This window comes from Eleginops maclovinus, chromosome 10 (genome assembly GCF_036324505.1).
Source record: "Eleginops maclovinus isolate JMC-PN-2008 ecotype Puerto Natales chromosome 10, JC_Emac_rtc_rv5, whole genome shotgun sequence".
NCBI classification, from domain to species: Eukaryota; Metazoa; Chordata; class Actinopteri; order Perciformes; family Eleginopidae; genus Eleginops; species Eleginops maclovinus.
The window spans coordinates 4415530-4434947 of record NC_086358.1 but is presented as its reverse complement, the minus strand read 5'-3'; the positions used below and the strand labels follow the sequence as shown (position 1 = coordinate 4434947).

Below are 19418 nucleotides of genomic sequence, written 5' to 3'. Positions count from 1 at the left end.
AAGCCGTTCTTTGCTCTTGTTTCCTACTTTTAATACATGTTATGAGTTGTAATCATGCTGAGTCATACGCGCAGCCATCATCTAAACAGCTAACATGCTATACATCTGATACAGAATGATATTACTTTCTCTCCTCATGTCTCGCTTTGTCTATTTGTACGCGTTATACCCTTTTATGGTGCCGAATGGTTGTCGGGTTGCAATTCTTGGGAGCGTTTCAATTTTCCCTCCGCTATCGAGGCGGCTGAATTGCAGGCAGGCGGACGGATGGCGAAATAGGGGCTGCGGCGAAAAGAACATTGGCTGTTTTAAAGGGCTTATTTAAAGTATTAGGAGGTCTCACTCTGGGAGAGATTGAGCGGTTTGAAATGGCAAGGCCTTGCAGTTTCATGGATTCATTATAACAGGCAGCACAACAGGGTGTACTGAAATAGGAGAGGTGTGTGTGTGTGAGTTTGAGCAGTCATGTTACAGAGATGTCCTGGGGGCTTTACTCTAAAATGGAAAACCTGCCTGGCTCCCCTCCTCCCGTTGTTATTGCTGCGACCCATCACAATACGTTACGTGCAGTATGAGTTGTGACTTGAAACGGGAATTTAATACTTTAAAACTCTCGTTTTTATAGCTCTAATTTAATCAGCTCCCAGCCTGCATGGGGGGGGGGGGGGGGTTTAAGCTGATGGAGCAAACAGTTTCTCCTCGAGCCTGCAATGAATAACTTAAACGTGAAGTTCCCCTTAAGCAAGGCACTTCCCCACGCAGCTGCAGCGCCGTGGCCGACAGTGAAGCAGCGTATTCACATCGGACATTTCCCAGATGTGAGGTTCTGTAACCGCCTCCCTCCCCGAGGCCGTCACTGTAAGAAAAACAAGGTGTTCTGAGTCCGTCTGACTAAAGCAAACACCCTGATCTCACTTTAATTAATCTCGCTTCACACAGGCCCTGCAGCGTGTCGGCTTCCCAATAAGCGTTCAATATAATATTTATTTCCGTTCTGTTTTGCTTGATCATATTTGACTCCTTTTTAAATACAGTCCCTTGTGCGTGTGCTGCTTTTGCATGTGTTTTAAAATGTATGTTATGTGGCAAGGTTACCTAGAAACACATTGGTAGTTATAGCACAGCTCTGGGAGCCTATAGCCGCAGGGGAGGTCAAGGGTCAAACACACACAAAAACACACGGGGGAGCTTTTGTTACAGTGTTGTACTGTTGGCAGCTAATGCAGCTCCACTGGAACATTTACGGGGTTAGTGTCACGCTGAAGGGCATTTTAAGAATAGTTGATTAGGTAGGGGAGAGGGGAACACGTTGACTCCCCCTCAAGTTTCACATTTTTTCCCCTTTTCACAATTTAATATCACAGTGTGCTTTTAAGCCATTGATACTTAATCATCAAGTTCACCAGGCCAAGCTCGGGCTGCCGGAGAGCTCCATGGCTGGCGCTGGCAGCCCGTATGCAGGGTCCGCTGCCAAGCACACGCTTTTCCACTCCCTAGCCGGTGGGAAAAGAGCCAATAAAGCCACTGCCTAGCCCAGAAAAAACAGCTTTAAGAAAGACAAATCACTGGGCCGCTATTCCTAAAATATTTGGGTAGTATTCCTCCCTTCTTTCGGGCCGTGCAGTGTGTCGATATTAGTTTGATGTTGTGCTGTGAGACTAGATATTGTGTGAAATGTATTAGAGCAGAGAGTTATTTTTGGACACCTGCAGAGAGGAGGAAGGAGAAACAGTCAGGAGAACTTAAACATATAAAAAAGCTCATTAAAAACGTGTTGATTTTCAGGATTGGTTGATTTTTGAAGGCATCTGTTGAACTCAAAATTCAGGTCGAGCAATAAATCAATAAATGCATCAACGGTTAAACTTGGAAATAAGGAGTTTCCCGTTGTAACATCGACCGTTCTCTTCTGTCATTCCAGACTTTGACTTCAGCGTGCCGGGCTCCATGAAGCTCCACAATCTCATCTCCAAGCTGAAGAAGTGGATCAAGATCCTGGAGGCCAAGACCAAGCAGCTGCCCAAGTTCTTCCTCATCGAGGAGAAGTGCCGCTTCCTCAGCAACTTCTCCGCTCAGACGGCCGAGGTGGAGATCCCCGGGGAGTTCCTCATGCCCAAACCCACGCACTACTACATCAAGATCGCACGGTAAGGGACTCCAGTACAACATACCAATTATATAAAGGAGTTCTTCTTCGTCTTCGTCTTCTTCTTCTTCTTCTTCTTCTTCTTCTTCTTCTTCTTCTTCTCCTCCTTCTCCTCCTCCTCCTCCTCGTCTTCGTCCTTCTTCTACCTCTCCTTCTTCTGCTTTACTTCTACCTCTTCTTCTCATTCCTCACTCCTCCTCCTTCATCTCCTCTAACCGGTCCCTCCGCTCCTCTCTCCAGGTTCATGCCCCGGGTGGAGATCGTTCAGAAACACAACACCGCGGCGCGCCGTCTCTACATCCGCGGCCACAACGGAAAGATCTACCCGTACCTGGTGATGAACGACGCCTGCCTGACCGAGTCCCGCCGAGAGGAGAGGGTCCTGCAGCTTCTCCGCCTCCTCAACCCCTGTCTGGAGAAGAGGAAGGAGACCACCAAGAGGCACCTCTTCTTCACCGGTACGACCAGGAATCAGAGACATAGTGTGTGCATCGGGTTGATATCCTAAATAGTGATTAAAGGAGGAACTTTGGCTAAAATTATGGGTTTTTTTGTATGTTTTTATGAGTTACTTCTTCACCATGTGGGTTTTTTCTCAACAAAATAGGAAAATCCGTTATTTTTTACACGTACATGTCCTTCTGATAAAGGCTTCCTGTGGTTAGTGGTGCTGTAAACTAAAAACAATCAACTCTATAATTCCCCTTCTCTTTGTTACCGCACAAACACAATCTCAATCCCCTCTCAAGCACCATTTCCTCTCCTGTCAGCCCCTTGTGGTTTCCCTCCGCCCAGATGTTTGCCCACTCTCAATTTCTGCACTTGATTGGTTTGTTAAGGGGGAAATATGGACGGGGAATTCAGCGGTCCCTTCCAACCCATGGTGCCAGTGTATGTAAATGTTTAGACTGTCTTTTTCTTTTCACCCTGGTTGTTGTGGAGTGACGCCTTCACTGCAGCTGTTTTTACCAGAGTATTTTAGTGGTAGGTTTTGACCTGTGGTTCACACTGTGGCACCAATGTTTACAATTGTGTCACTGACTTCCCTCCTATTTCTTCCCTCTTCTCTTTCCCACCTGTGTCCTCTCCTCCCTCCGCTCTCCCTCCCTCCTTCCCTCCCTCAGTGCCCCGAGTGGTGGCAGTGTCGCCTCAGATGCGTCTGGTGGAGGACAACCCTTCGTCTCTGTCTCTGGTGGAGATCTACAAACAGCGCTGTGCAAAGAAGGGCATCGAACATGACAACCCCATCTCCAGATACTACGACCGCCTGGCCACGGTGCAGGCCAGGGGCACGCAGGCCAGCCACCAGGTACCCTAACAACACATCTGTGACCCAATTTGTGGCCCGCATTGATATCCATCCCGGGAGATTTGAATTGTAATTTAACAGCAGCTTCATGCAGCCATGACATGAAGGACAGCTTTGTACCTCCAACACCTCAGCTTTTCATTAGCTGAGGAAAATAGCTTTTATTCAGTCTTTAATTTGAAATATTAAGAACAATCAGATTTAAAGATGTACGGTTTGTCCTGGGACAGTTTGCTCTCGTTAGTGGTCAATCAAAGTTAATTTGCAAGGTGGTAAAATAATGGTAATTGTTTGTAGTCACTGTTTATGACCTTAATCATCTTTTATATTATTATTGAGTACTTAGTAGTTGCATTAGGCAATAGGGACACCTTTTTTTGGATTTTCAGATTTAAGTGTCTTGATTGATTGATTGATTGATTGATCTAAATGTAAGACACAAAAACCTAAAAATAAATGCTGCTAATATTTTAAAAAGCTGTAAATGACCTGCTTCAAAGTCATCTACTTTTGGCCTCTGCAATAAAATAAAGTCTGAACTTTGAAATTGGCGGCTCTTTTAGCTGTACAAATATTGAATCGACTGCCAAAATCCTCTGACCTCTCCTCTCCCCCCTCCTCTCTACTCCAGGTCCTGCGGGACATCCTGAAGGAGGTGCAGGGGAACATGGTGCCCCGCAGCATGCTGAAGGAGTGGGCCCTGCACACCTTCCCCAACGCCACCGACTACTGGACATTCCGGAAGATGTTCACCATCCAGCTGGCCCTCATCGGCTTGGCCGAGTTCATGCTGCACCTCAACCGGCTGAACCCCGAGATGCTGCAGATAGCTCAGGTAGGAGAAACGTGTCTCTCCGTCAAGGGCGAGTGGCATCCATGTGATAGGGGGGGTGCTAATTCAGTAGATATACCCCCTCATAGATGCATTAAGAGATCACCATTACCTCTCCGTATCTGGCCGTGTGAATTACCATTCTCCCCCGTGACATTCACGCTCGGCCTATTCGTCAGCCAGCCGCTGTCGGGCGCAGGATGTTTTGACAGAACGCTATATTCAGTCCCTCTGCTCGACAGCTATCAAAGACGTTTCAATTTGAGACGGGCCGTGTTGCTGTGTGCGCCTCCTCCCACCGCAGACAGCTTTCTGAAAGTCATTATTAAAGATGATTGTGTCAGTCGGCCACCCCACCCCTCTGATCCTAATCGGCCTTTGCTGACAGGCGTTCCTCCGGGCAGCTAAGCGCTGGTATTAAGCCCCCTCTCTGCCTGTTCCACTCCGCAGATCCCATTAGACACAGCAGGATTACGGTACACGCACACAAAGATCACACACACGCACACACACACACATCACACACACACAGAGAGTGCAAGGACAGGACATCACAGCAGCAGCACTGTGCCCCACCCTGGATAAAGAGAGACCCTCGGTTCCTTCAGGTCGGGGCTGTGAGAGCTCTCTGATGTCTGCAGGCGTCGATTAAAAGCTCCTGCTATGAGGCGTTCACAAGTCAAAGAATTATGAGCAAGAATACCTTTTTTTTGGTCTGTTTCTTCCTGTAAGGGTTTGTCTTTTATGCACTGGAAGGTGTCATATAGGGTCATAATATACACCATAATACAGCCCCCCCTGTTGTGTATACCATACAGTGGGGCAAAAAAGTATTTAGTCAGCCACCAATTGTGCAAGTTCTCCCATTTAAAAAGATGAGAGAGGCCTGTAATTTTTATCATAGGTATACCTCAACTATGAGAGACAAAATGAGAAAAAAAAATCAAATTATTGTGGAAAATAAGTATTTGGTCAATAACAAAAGTTAATCTCAATACTTTGTTATATACCCTTTGTTGGCAATGACAGAGGTCAAACGTTTTCTGTAAGTCTTCACAAGGTTTTCACACACTGTTGCTGGTATTTTGGCCCATTCCTCCATGCAGATCTCCTCTAAAGCAGTGATGTTTTGGGGCTGTCGCTGGGCAACACGGACTTTCAACTCCCTCCAAAGATTTTCTATGGGGTTGAGATCTGGAGACTGGTTAGGCCACTCCAGGACCTTGAAATGCTTCTTACGAAGCCACTCCTTCGTTGCCCTGGCGGTGTGTTTGGGATCATTGTCATGCTGAAAGACCCAGCCACGCTTCATCTTCAGTGCCCTTGCTGATGGAAGGAGGTTTTCACTCAAAATCTCACGATACATGGCCCCATTCATTCTTTCCTTTACAGGCATAGCTCCTGGTCCTTTTGCAGAAAAAGCCCCAAAGCTTGATGTTTCACCCATGCTTCAAGTAGTATGGATGACTTCTAGATGAACTGCTATTTTTTAACTTCAAAGACCTGTCAAGTTATTATTTGGCCTCGCAAAAATAAGTCTAATTTGATGGGTCTTTACTGTACAAATTGAATTCGACTGCCAAATCCTCTGACTGATCATCCCCCCTCTGCAATTTTCAGAAGTCCTGCATGTACTCCTAAGGAGGGCGGGGAACATGTGCCCGCGATGACTGAAGGATGTAAGTCCCTCACGCAAGATATGGACATCGGAGTTCACTCAGTGTCAGCTTGGTCCGAGTCTCTGCAGCTCAACGCTAGAACCCCGATGCTGGTTCAGGTGGAATTTGCTCCGTACTTGTGTCATTTGACGGGGGTGGAATTCTTGAGTAGACCCCATGATGAAGAGATTCACTCGTCTTCGTATGCATTCCATTCTTCCGTAATTCAGCTCGCCTATCGAGCAGGCTGTCGGCCGCAGTGCTTATTTGACAGAACCTTTTCTCCCGCTGCTCGACAGGTCTACAAATTTTTGGCTTGGTCCTCCTGTGACAGCTTCTTGAAGTCTTATAGTGATTGTGTAGTAATTGACTATGTTTGGTGTGGACAGGTGTCCTTCGATGCGCTAACGTGTAAAGTCTCGCTTCATCCAGATAAGACAGAGGAAGGACAAGGAGCCCAAAGAAACAAACATCAAGCCAGATAAACATGCTGAGTAGTGCCAAGAAGACTATACTGAAGAACTTTCCCATGATACATAAAACTCTTCCATTAGTTCCGGATTTGATTTTTGTCTGCAGGCTCATAGTTGATAGGTTACCTAAGTAAAATTTACAGACTCTACTTTTTTTAATGGGGTAAGGTTTGTCTTTATGACGAAGGTGCTATGGGACTAATATACCATTTGCCCCACTGTTAATATATATTACAGTCCATTATTATTTAAATTCTTTATATACTTGCACAGTATTTATAGTCATCAGTTATTGGTTATGTTAGACATAAGCAACAAAAATAACAACATGACAAAGTGGTGTTTTCTGTTTTGAAAGATATCTTTTAATTGTATTTTCTATAAATATATCTTTTTTATTTAATTTCCTATAGCACACATCCTAAGGGAAACATCTGGTTCTTTTCCTCCTTTTTGTCAAATCATTTTCTTATTTTTAATTCAATTTAATTCTTATTTTTATATAAATATTAGTATTTTATTTAATCCTTGTTTTTTTCTATAATCACACAACTGTCACGAAGCCTAACCTTCTCCTAGATATATATAGAGTATTAAGAACTTTATTAATCCCCTAGTGGACGCTCAGTTCAGCGCCTGTCTTCAGAAGCCATCTCTTAAAGAATCCCGTTGAATCTCCTCTCATAAGAATATCTCTATCTCCTCTCATCTCGTTGCAATTCCTTCTAAAAATCCTCCAGTATCTGTCAATTCTCACACTCAGGTTCACAGCCCCGAGGTCACTGAATGCATCTCGTTAGCGCTGCGTCACTCAGCTCTCACCGGCCCCAAACTGAAGCCATCGCCGGCCACTAGCGTGCGGATTTAGCATTCTGCCTGCTGCCTCCACAGCTAACTGTCTGCGGGCTTATCAGAGCCTCCGGGGGGTTTGTGGTGTCTCAGCCCACTTCATCGAGGGCCTTTGCCGGGGCCCGGAGGAGCAAATGACAGTAGGGGAGAGAGAGGGGGGGAATTAAGGAAGAAGGGAGGGAAAGAGGAGAGGCAGAGGAAGGGAGCTGGGATGAAATGTTGGGCTATAAAGCTGTCGGAGCTGCTCACCTTTTCTTATGAGGGAGCTTATCTCCCGGCGGTGGGTGCTCGTGGAGCCGGCCTCTCGCGCGTAAACGCGGCTTAAAGATGAAAACGCTGCTGTATATATTTAAGTCGGCGGGGAGCGGGAGTGAAGCGAGGATTATAGATGTTCTGGGTCTGATAGTTTGACGTGTTGCTGCATCTGGTCCACGCAGATCAATAAATGAAGCCGTTTGTTGGGGGAGCTGCTTTTGTTACTCCCCCTTTCTGAAGGAGAGTTATTTATTGCAGGGCTAATGCAGTCTGAGGACTCAGGGGGACGGAAAGAAGATGTATATGTTTATTTGACTTTTTATGTGTCGTCTTATATTATTCATACTTGTTCAGATTTCTTTTCATTTACAAACCGAATAGAAAAATGTTTGAGTGACTTATTGTTCTCCGTAAATCTGAAAGCAGATGCATTTGTTTACTATAAATATTTATATCTATTATTTTATTGCACACTTCTTGAGTTTAACACTTTACATTCTTTAGTTTTACTTCATCTTTATTTATTTTTTATGGAGCAACTGTCAAAAAATAAATAAATTCTGATAAATAATCAACGTTTTTTACGTGAAGCATAAATCAGAGTTTTAACAGAAAATAAAAGTAAAACCTAAATGATATTCGTATAAAGGGGGATTAAAACTCTTACAGATTAAGCATAAGATTTACACAACAGTGACATATGAAGGAGGTTATGATATGTCCTCTTAACGACCTCAAAGTGAAGCGTTATGTTTTCTGTAATTGGTTTTAGACCACTGACTCTAACCTTTATTCCACTCTCTGTTTTCAGGACACGGGGAAGCTGAACGTCTCCTACTTCCGCTTCGACATCAACGACGCCACGGGCGACCTGGACGCTAACCGCCCCGTTCCATTCCGCCTGACGCCCAACATCTCCGAGTTCCTGACCACCATCGGCGTCTCCGGCCCGCTCACCGCCTCCATGATAGCCGTGGCTCGATGCTTCGCTCAGCCGAACTTCAAGGTACTTTCTTAGGATTATCCAGCGTGTTTGAGGAAACTACAGCCCAGAATTACATTGTTTGTACAAATGAATAAACCAGATAATAAGAGGCATGGATATTCCCCATTTTTCAGTTTTTAAAGCTAGCGACCTCGCTGTTTTGGTATTCTATGAGCACAATTTGACCCAAAACACTGTGCTCAAATCGTCAAAGCTGGCCCTTCTCTTGGCACGGTTCAAGGAGAAGTGTTTTCATATTTTTCAGCGAGGATACACATCATTCTTTCAAAGTTCTGACGTGGTTTGTTTTGAATCTAAGCTCCTGCTGATTCAGTTTAGCCCTCAAACTTAAATAAACCCAGAGAGGAAGTGCAGCAAAACAAAAACAATGTCATAAAAGCGCGAGCAGGCACGGGGTCGTATAATCTGCAGCAGGGCTGTAATTACAGACCTGTGGAGTCTGTGGATAGGTCCGACTCGTACTCACTGTCTGACTTATGTGGAGTGCTTAAGATGCAAATAAACAAAACACTCGACCATGTGAACGAGCCGGGGGCCGAGAGCCAGCGGACGTTTCCAGGAAACGCAACAAAACGTAGCAGTCATACACTCGGATGAACCGACTGTAAACGCTTACGGTAAGAAGAGGGGAACCGAGGAGCTCGTTAGGGGATGATTGCCGGCGTCGTGGTTTAGATGGTTGTGTGTTTCGGCTCAGTGTCACCATAATGGGCTGCTAACAACACGCAGATATCTCCTGGAGGATGATTGACACACTCTTAATTGGAGCGAGCCGCTTTGCTTTGTGTGTGTTTGAGGTCGGCAGAGACTCGATATAAACTGAGGTTCCACTTTGCTGTTATTGCCAGGACACTTTCAGAGGGATTGGCACATTGTGTATCATTTACTCGGATAGATGCTTTGTTTATCTAATGAGCTACGACTGGACTGAGCACCTATAATCTGTCTGCTGCCATCTTTGTTTTGTTGCTATACCACAGCGCTATAAAATGGTTTATACACCAATTTGCTTCTTTTTTTTTCTTGCAATATAAAGTAAATGAAACACGTCTGGGAAGTCTTTAAAAAGAAATACAAATGGTTTTTTAACAACAATCCAATTATATATGTTCCCGCTCTTTTGGATTTAAAAAAAATATTTACTTTTTTACATATTTATTTTTTCAACCAGTTTTTTTTTTTTTAAGCAAAACAAATATTTGTGTAAATTAAATCAGTTTGAAAGATATACTGTTATTAGAATATTTCTAATAAAGTTACTTATATTTTTAACAACTTCTTTAAATTGAGGGAGGTGCTCTCAAGAAGCTAACCACAATTATCTGAGAAATATTTCAAAATAGAAGCATTGGTTCATCAGTTACTCACTAAATGCTGTATATTTGATTTAAATGTTTTCTGTCCCACTTATTCTCGAATCTGACGTCCACATCCCCTCCGTCTCCCCCAGGTTGACGGCATCCTGAAGGCCGTGCTCCGCGACGAGATCATAGCGTGGCACAAGAAGACGCAGGAGGACACGTCCATGCCTCTGTCGCCCGCCGGCCAACCGGAGAACATGGACTCCCAGCAGCTCGTCTCATTGGTCCAGAAGGCCGTCACCGCCATCATGACCCGCCTCCACAACCTGGCTCAGTTCGAGGGCGGGGAGAGCAAAGTGAACACGCTGGTGGCCGCCGCTAACAGCCTGGACAACCTGTGCCGGATGGACCCGGCCTGGCACCCCTGGCTCTGAGGAGGAGGGAGAAGAAGAAGAAGAAGAAGAAGAAGAAGAAGAAGAGATCCAGGGATTTGTTTTTGTTTACTTTCATCTGACAACAGAAAACCTGAAGGACTCTCAATCAAAGTACACTGAAATAGTTCAATCAGGTGGAAACAAAAGGCTGTCACATTGACGGTTATATCTGGATTTGTTTTTAAATCAAAACACAATTTTCTCCCTCACCTCCTATTTATTTTTATAACTCAATGACGGGGACTTTCTGTGTGATGCCAGTAGAAATATCTCACTCGAGCTTTATTTCTGATCGCTCTGTGGTGATTTCTCCTGCATCAGTCTGACGTTTCTCCTCCTGAAACAGCCCTTTGTCCTCTTGAATGAGTATTTAAGCCGACAACTGTGTAGCCTCTTTTGTATCGGTGCAGTTTGAGGGATTTTATTGTCCTGTGAAACAGATTATGCTCTTTATTTTTTATTCAAAAAGCCATGTTATATCTCTTTTGTTTTCCCCTCAGCCCTGTCGTGATGTAACGATGTGAAACTTCAGGGCGTGTTGACACCGTACTAAGCTGTCACTGGCTTTAATGCAAATATGTCATTCCTCAGTCAGCTGTGTATGCATATCTTCCTCTTTTTGTAAAGGTACAATGCTTTTTTCCACAGAAGTGTTATCTCTTGCCATGTAAATAAGCATTTTGTTTTAATAAAGTGCTCTTTTTTAATACAGAACCTGCATTTGCTCTTCTATGAAAACCTCCAGTCTGTTTAATATGTTTATTTAAGGGATCCTTTTATGCTTCTTGGGGTTTTCCCTTTCCTGTAGTGTGTAATACAGGTTTTAGTGCATGTAAATGGTCTGCAAAGGCTAAAATCCCTGTGTTGCCTGAAATGCCTCCATTGGACTCCTCTGTTTACTTCTTTAACATAGTGACATCACTATCCAACACTCATGCTTCTATCGGCTAGCGCTAACACATTGTACCTGATAGGCTAAGGGGCGGGACGTCTCTAAATGTTTGACCAATCACAACAGAGCCGGCCAGCTAACCAATCAGAGCAGACTCTGGTTCTGGGCTCTGGTTTCAGACAGAGGGTGAAAAGATGGGGTGCAGTACAGGCGGTATGAGAAAAATAAAGAGCTTTTTGAACATTAAAGCATGGAGACATGTCACAGTAGAGACACAAAATAAACTATGGACCTGAGCATTAGAAAAATAGGGCCCCTATAACATCATTTCAACCAGTGAATCTCAACTTTGCTCATTCCCATAAAGTTTGTATTCCTGAATTGTATATTTTAGCAGCTGTAAAGCAGCAATAATAGCCAGTAATCCCCCCCCCCCCTGCCTCTCCCATCTACTGCATCACTGTCACAGCCATAATCACCCTGAAGGACGCACTCTTGGATATTATTGCGTCAATAACTCATGCTGTGAAATGACTCCAGACGATCCGTTCTCCGGCGTTAAAAAGTCTATTGCCGGCCTCCTCGCGGCGCACAGTTAGCAGACATTTATGGAGAGGCGTCTGTTGAATCAAAGCTCTGCTCCGTCTCGTGGAGGTATGATAACCTTGTGGTCATCCCTCCCTTTGGTTAGAAAGTCCTGCGGAGGTGTGAGGAGGCGTCCCTCTCCTCCCCCGCTGTTTGATTAATGCCTGCCAGTAGATCTCCGAGTGGGCCGGCCTCCGTTGACTTATACACGCTGTCAGTCGGCCCGCCTGCACTCGTAAACAAAGGTTATATCTCTGTTCGCCTCCGTACTATCCACACACCCAGCCTCTCGGCATGTGTACACACACACACTCTTAACATTTCTCTCCCCCGGTGAGTCAGTCCACAGCTGGTAGTTACTAACATTAACCTCCTAGTTTTACAAATGTCTTGCTTTTTTATTTGCAGGGTTTTTATAGGGTGCATGTGCTGGAAAAACCTGTGTTTTATACAAATGCTTCACAGATTGTTTCTCTATCTCACATTTATATTTACTCTGAATGGAAATCAAAGCAAATTCAAGTCGTCCTGTTGCCTGGGAAAGTGAGTCAGGAGTTTAGGCTTTTCATGTTTGGACATTTTTATACAATACTTTGTTTTTATGAGTACAAACCATGCCTTGAGGGTGGGAAAAAGTAGTGAGTAATGGATTAAATTTGACTGAAAATAGTCAGTGTCCATTGGGCAAATGTCCAGCATGGCAACAGCCTGTTGAAAGCCCTCCAGATAAATCACACGTAGCATCAGCATTATGATGGTCACCATTAGCTTGTTAGCATGCTAAGACATTAGCTTAAAGACTTGGTATGAACCCAGGTAGACATTTGACAAGTTTGTGTGATCTGTAGAAAGTTTAGAAATCCCCCGAACCCTTATGATTCATCGTCTGGGGAACATGAACGTCTGCAGCCCATTCATGGAAAACCTTTCATCTTGCAACAGGTCTAAATATAGGGTTCAAGTTCCTTTCTGCATCTACAAAAAACACTCTTTTGAATACAGTATTCATTCAATGGACACATGAAGAACTTTTGGATGTTTTCCTCTGAATGAAACCTGTCTTTCTTGTTCTTAATGTTGTTTCTAGATGCCTTCACTTCCCCAGCAGAGTGACGTGGGTACAAACAGAACCCCAGGCTGACCCCTGTGACCTGGAACCCACATCTCTGCAGAAACAAATGACATGCCATGCCTAAGAGCAAAGCATGATGGGAAGGATTTAGTTTCTCCGTGAAGGGAAAACACATCCAGTCCATCCAGAGTCCTTTTTGAACGACTGTGTTTGAAGTTCTGGGTGCCCTCTGTTGGGACAGGCATCCATTTCACGCCTCAGGTGTCCCGATTTGAGAGCGATTAGGTGAAATATATGAAATCCGCAACACCCACACACACACACACACACACACACACACACACACCACACACGCTCTCCCCATAATATCACAGCTTGCCTTCTGGGGTCTTTTCTTGGCATCATGCGACTGCAGACAGATAAGACCCTCCGCAGCGACCCATAACCTCCACCTCCTCCCTTTTCTTTCCTACTCTCTTTGCTTGAGTGAAGAGGATGGGAAGGCGTCACCCCCTCCCTCACCCCCTTTCTCTCTGGAGGTGATTGATGTGCTCCGGTGGGGGGTGTGGAGCCTGGATCATCATCAGCCGTGGCACCGAGCAGAGATCTCAGAGGACACACCAAGGCAGGAATAGAGCCTGGCAGGACCGGATGATCGAATCTCCCCCCTCCAATGATCCTCATCCCCACGGAGGATGGCTGAGGGGGGAAGGAGGAAAGGCTTAAGGGAGGAGCAGAGGAGGGAGACTTCTTCAGAAAATGTCTGTTTGGTTTATGTGGCAACTAAGCTGTCAAATTTCTCCGGGTGTAATGAAAACTTACAGTAGACGTGCGAGAACCCAGATCAGTGGTGTAACGGCGACTCAATCACAGGAGAAACAGAAAGAGCACTTCCAATCCTAATCCACTTCTTTCCTCTCTTAGCAATTCATCATTCAAGCCTCTTTTTTCTTCCTGCTTTCACATCCAGCAATTACACACGGCATTGTATCCGGCCTGGCAGCGCAGTAGGGGGAGACGCTGTCTTTGTATCCCCGTGTAAACAAACAGTATTAATCAAATAACGATGTGTGAGGATCTCTGGGCTTTATTTGGAAGCGGCACATCTCATATCTTAGCAGCCGAGGATTTGTTTTGTTACCCGGCGAAGGAGTCCCATTAGGACTTCTAATGGCATTTCCACTCAGAGGAGTCGAGCTCATTAGTTTGGTGTCTAAAATCTGCCATTATGATTTTAATTGCCCGAGCTGTACCCAGCAGTATGGGAAGCAATCAAAGACACTCTTTTTCAGTTTTTGGATGACAGCAATGCAGCAGCACGGCCCACATGCTGGTTTTAATATGTACTGATTTACTTTGTGTACAAAACTTTGAGTGATCTGATATTCTGAAATGTGAATTATAATGGGACTCATCATGTATTTACTCTGAAATATGACTTTCTAGATTGTACGCTTCAGTTCCAATTTTAAAAAATCCAGTTTGAACCTTAAAGGAACATTTCGGAAACTCTCCTTTTGAGCAGAGATTAAGATAAAAATAATCAAAACCAATCTCATATAAAGAACATTTATAGCTTATCATAAGGACTAGAACCAAGCATGTGTCTGAAAAGTGAATTCAATACATAAGTGCCTTAAATCTGTGTTATTGCTAATGGCCAGCAGGAGGCGACCTTGGGAGATTGCATAGAAGCCTACAAGAAAATTACCCTACTTCTCCGCTTGATTTTTTACCTCAGTGAACATTTTCCTGACGTGTTTATGGTCTCAATTGATAGTCACAGGTGTTGCTTAATGTAGCATGTTGGGTTTTTTTTTTGTACATTATGATCCCGATAAATTAGGGAATGCTTTCGGGCGGGGCTTGTTATTGGTTGCTTCCACGGCATGGATCAGTGTAGGGTTGGACTCTTCGATCCATGGCATAAACCTCTTTGATTGAGCATTTTAAAACACTTGAAGTGGGGATGAAATGACAATAGCTTTCTTATTCGTTGCTGTTTATTTCCTGTTGGCACCATCAGCTGTACTGGAGCAGTGGACCGTGAATGATTATGTACTCTTGTCGCTGAACACCATGCTGAAGTGGTATTAGTGTGTGCATGAAGTGTTGGTTAAGGGTTTTACAAACTGTCGTTATTAAATATGTGATACGTTTTATTGCAGAAGCTATTCATCTCAAAATTGACAAAAGTGTGTATTTATTGAAGTTGTCTTAATTCACAGTACTGTACAAGGCTCATTTTCAATGCAATATAGTGCATGTTAATGGGTTGCAGGTGAACAGCTTAGGAAAAGAAGATGAAAGTGAGCTTCAAGTCGGAGGAGTTTGAGTCTTGTGTTGCAGTACTTTTTCTTTGATTGTACTTGCTGCTCTGTAACTTCCCCCACTTGTTCTTTTCCATTCTTCAGAGTCTTTTAACTAGGAGTGTAAGCTATTTCCTGCTTAAATCAAATGCCCTAATCACACGAGTGGCTGGCTGAGTGGTGTTCACATGATTCCCGGTGTCTAATCGTTTTTAGCACATCACAGCCCTGCAGAAATCAATTCCTGTGCGGTAGGGCTCGGTGAGAACCTTTCTGCTCCTGCTGCTCACATTGATTCAGTGCTAGCAATCTGGAAAAGTGCCGACCGGTTGTCAATGTTTCTGCATGAGGAGATCAAGGAGGGCCTGAAACAGTCAATTCCCAATGTTGGGTTTTGGATTTGAGGAGGGTGGGTCAGTGGGCACACTAAATCACTCCCAGGACCAGTTAAAGGTGGTGTTGCTTCACAGACTACAATCATAAGTCTGTGGCGTGTGTACACAATTCAGATGCTGCAGAGGTTCAGTAGAACAACAGGTTTAGATATAAAAGTTGTCATTTTTAAAAGAGTCACAAATTGAGCCATTTGAGATACTTAAAGTTAGCTTAGTGCTGGTTGCTAATTATCATTAAATCTAGGGGCAACCTCAAGGTCTGGTTAAGCCAATACAGAAGTGCCTTAAACCTGCATTTTATCCAGTGACCTGCAGGGGGCGAGTGCACGGATTGTAGAGAAGTCTATGAAAATATTACAATAAATCTCACTTGATTTGTGACCCCATTAAAACATTTTCCTAAAGAGTTTATTTTTTCAATTGTTAGTGTTAAGTCTAAGTCAATACAGCATGATGTTGATTTTGTAAATGATGGTCCCACTTGGAGTAAAAAGTGACGGTAAAACCAAAATATTTTAGGTTGGGTGTCAATGCTTCCCATGGTGTTTTCATTTAAACAAAATACGACGATGGGAAGGTCATTAGTTGTGCAGGGATTTAGGAATTTCAAAAATGTTCCAAATTGGGATCAATAAAGTACTTCTATCTATCTAAAGGAAAAGTATTCTTCACCCAGTGATAGCTTGGAATAAAAAGTTAGGGGATAACCAAAGCTAAGGAGACCATGGATGATGGTCTCCAAAAGTCATGGCAAGTCATCCAACATCTGTTGAAGTGTTTTATTTGGGTTAGAAAATGTAAAATCAGGTACCATAGACGTGTCTGTGTCCAGGATACACACACGCAATGGTTTTCAAAGCAAGCAGTGTTCAAACCAAACATAAACTTCACTCAGTCGATCATTTTAAAAGGTTCTCTAGCAGCAAACGTTAAATAAAATGTAGTAAAAAAGGCTGATAAGTTCACTTGGGAGTTAGTTGAAAAAGTATTACAGGGAATGTATAACATATGCCAGCAGGACTAAATCAGCGAATGAGTTTAATTTTAAGAAAAGTCCGACCCCCCGACGCTCTTGCTCTTATGATCATTTCATTCCAGGAGGTATTCTGTGATGAAGTGTTGCAATATTCTTTATGCTGCACCAGTTTTCCCGCAGCCTGCCTTACCCACGTCTACTGAAGTTGGATATTTCCCACCTTTCCCATAATCACTCTCAACAGCAATCTCCCCGTACCTGAACGTGTTGCATTGACCCAAGGGCGGAAAAAGTAGTAGTGATGGTAAAGAGTGAAGTTTTCTTACTTGTTATTCTAAATGCAGCCTGACTGAGGCTAACACTGCTCACCAACTTGAATCCTTTAACAAGTTAGTGAATTCACCTGGCGTCCCCGGTCTAAATCACTCCTTATTAGACGTGTCAAAGGAAAAGCAGCAGGATTGGAGTCAGGAAGCTCTGCTCCGGTCGATCGAGGACACTGTTGGTGGGGAAATTGGCAGCTCTGTTTCTTGGGTAATGGATTTCACCCTGTATGATAGTCAGGAAGAAAACAACATCATATGATTATGAGGCTTTGATGCCAGAAGTTGCTCTGCCCTGTTGATGCTTTTAATATAATCCCTCACATTAAACCATACCAGCAACTTTAGGGGTGGCTGCATCTGTTGGTTCACCTTTTATTTCCAGACTGAAATATTTCAATGGCTATAAGATGGATTGCAATTAAATTTGGTGCAGACTTTTATAGTCTCCAGAGGACGACTCATAATGACTTTGTTGACTCCTTGACGTTTTATCAAGTGCCACAGACGCTGACTTTTTAAGCTCCCTAAGAGGCAATTTTTAAGATGATGAATTTGAACTCGCTTCAACGATCCTTCACTTTTCATCCAGTGACTTCTTCACTCGCATTATCTACTTGTCCAGGTGGTGGTGGTTGATTTGGTTTATGATAAGATAATTGCTCGGTTGTACTTTGTGTTTTTAATAAGCAATGTTTCCATTCTTACACGCCAACGATAGTGAGGCATTGTCAATGACATAGGCATTGTCGTTGATTGTATTCCAAAAGTGGACGTGTTCATGTCATGGCACCAATTGGTTTGTGGATATTCTGATTCAAGTGGTACAGTTTTAAGGCCTTTAGTTTAGCCTTTAGCCATCTCGGTTTTGATACAAGAGGGTGGTGAAAATGAATTGAGAGGTAAGAAATACTGAAGGTGAAACATTTTTACAATTCCCTTACATTAACTGAAAACAAACGGTGAAAAGTATGAATTAAAACCCAAATTAGACAAACCCGTTTGCAGTGAACTGTCAATCACAAGGTAGCTGAGCTTAGATAAAACGTATAATATTTACTTTTAATGTGAGTATAATTTACTTAATGAACATCACACTTCATTGACGTTAACAAATGTAACAAATGAGGCCATACACTTGTTGAGGAGATGTTAAACGAGCTAACAAAATAAGAAGTAGGATCATTTTCTCGTAGACTTCTACACAACTGGACTTCTCTTCCAGTGGAGTCGCCCCCTGCTGTCTGTTAGAGAGAATGGAGGTTCAAGAACGTTTGTTTCTCGGCCACTTATAGTTGATCTAATCCATAGAAATGTGATTTTAAAGATGACAAAACAACAGCAGATGCCCAGAATTTCTAGGTTACATCGCCCAAACCAGGTGGCTGATATTCTCTCTCAGCGTGACGGTGGTGTTCTCACTCTACCTGCAGCTCCTGTAGTCTCCTCATGTCTAATAAGGCCTTTAATTGCCGACCATCATGGCATTGTCATGGACATGGCCGGCAGCAACAGAGCTGTCTCCCACCAGCGCTGCCCTCCCCTCCCGAGCCAATTAATGATTCTCCTGCTAGGATGTCCTGATCAGACCAGGCAGAGAGCTGCTCAGCCCTGACAACTGTTCCCTCCCTCCCTCACCCATCTATCCCGGCATCCTCAGCACTCTCCCTCTCCTCTGCGCCCAACCGCGTGATTTAATTTGTTTGGTAATATCAGGATTGGCATGTTCAGCCCAGCTTCACTCCAAAGTGAAATTGGACAAGGGCATTGGAGCCTCACCATGTAAAACCGCCTCACCTTGACAGCTGCTTGAGTGGGCAGCGGATTGCAGTGGAGGAGGAGGAGGGGGAGGGGGGGTTGGGGTTGAAGGATGTACCTGAAAGGAAGGCAGACACCAATTCACTTCTCTCCTTTCCACAGGGGAGTTTAGTGTCAGAAAGGGAGCCAGCTCTGGAGGCGGAAGCTGTTTAAAGTGGAGACAAAGCACCAGGTGCCGATCTGCTGCACAACAACGTGCTGGAGCTCCTCCAATCCGTCCAATCAGCTTCCAGCGAGGCTCTGGCAAGACAGCTTGTCCTGTAGTGTGTGTGATAGATCTCGTTCTACTATGTCACATCTATTTTGTTAAGTCAGCTCTTCAAACTCTGCATTTGATTGGGCTGATCACAGACATTTGCTCAAGCGAGACATTATTCCAAATCCTCCCAAAACCAACAAGCTTTGTTTGGCAACGTTGTTGTTCGTGTTCACTGTCTTTCTCTTTTTCCAACTAATTTCCTGTGAATAAGGGAAGTCCATTACAAGCATTTTTAGGACAAATATTACAGTAATTCTTGTGTGACTCGCTGTATACTTTTCAGATAGTCGTAAAGATGCTACTCTTGTGTCTGTTTCTGAGGTATTAAGCTGGAGGTAGTTAGCTTAGCTTAGCTTAAAGACTGTAATCATGGGGAAACAGTTAGCCTGCCGCTAATAAAACAATAGGCCTTCAACCACTTTTAAAGCGTTTTACTATTACATAAAGGTGCAATGTGTGACATCAGGTAATAATTGATGTACTATTATGTTAAACTTTGAAACACTGATTGTAAGGACATTCAAGT

General features: G+C 43.9%; 1 protein-coding gene across 1 annotated transcript in view; it reads left to right on the top strand.

The window, feature by feature from the left end:
- trrap (transformation/transcription domain-associated protein) overlaps nt 1–10977 on the top strand; it is a 92410-nt gene extending 81433 nt beyond the window's left edge. The window contains 6 exon segments of the mRNA XM_063893640.1: nt 1922–2147; nt 2387–2604; nt 3271–3455; nt 4087–4290; nt 8334–8528; nt 9979–10977. Of these exon segments, the coding sequence (XP_063749710.1) occupies nt 1922–2147; nt 2387–2604; nt 3271–3455; nt 4087–4290; nt 8334–8528; nt 9979–10263 (1313 nt within the window). The 3' untranslated portion in view covers nt 10264–10977.
- The last annotated feature ends 8441 nt before the right edge of the window (nt 10978–19418 follow it).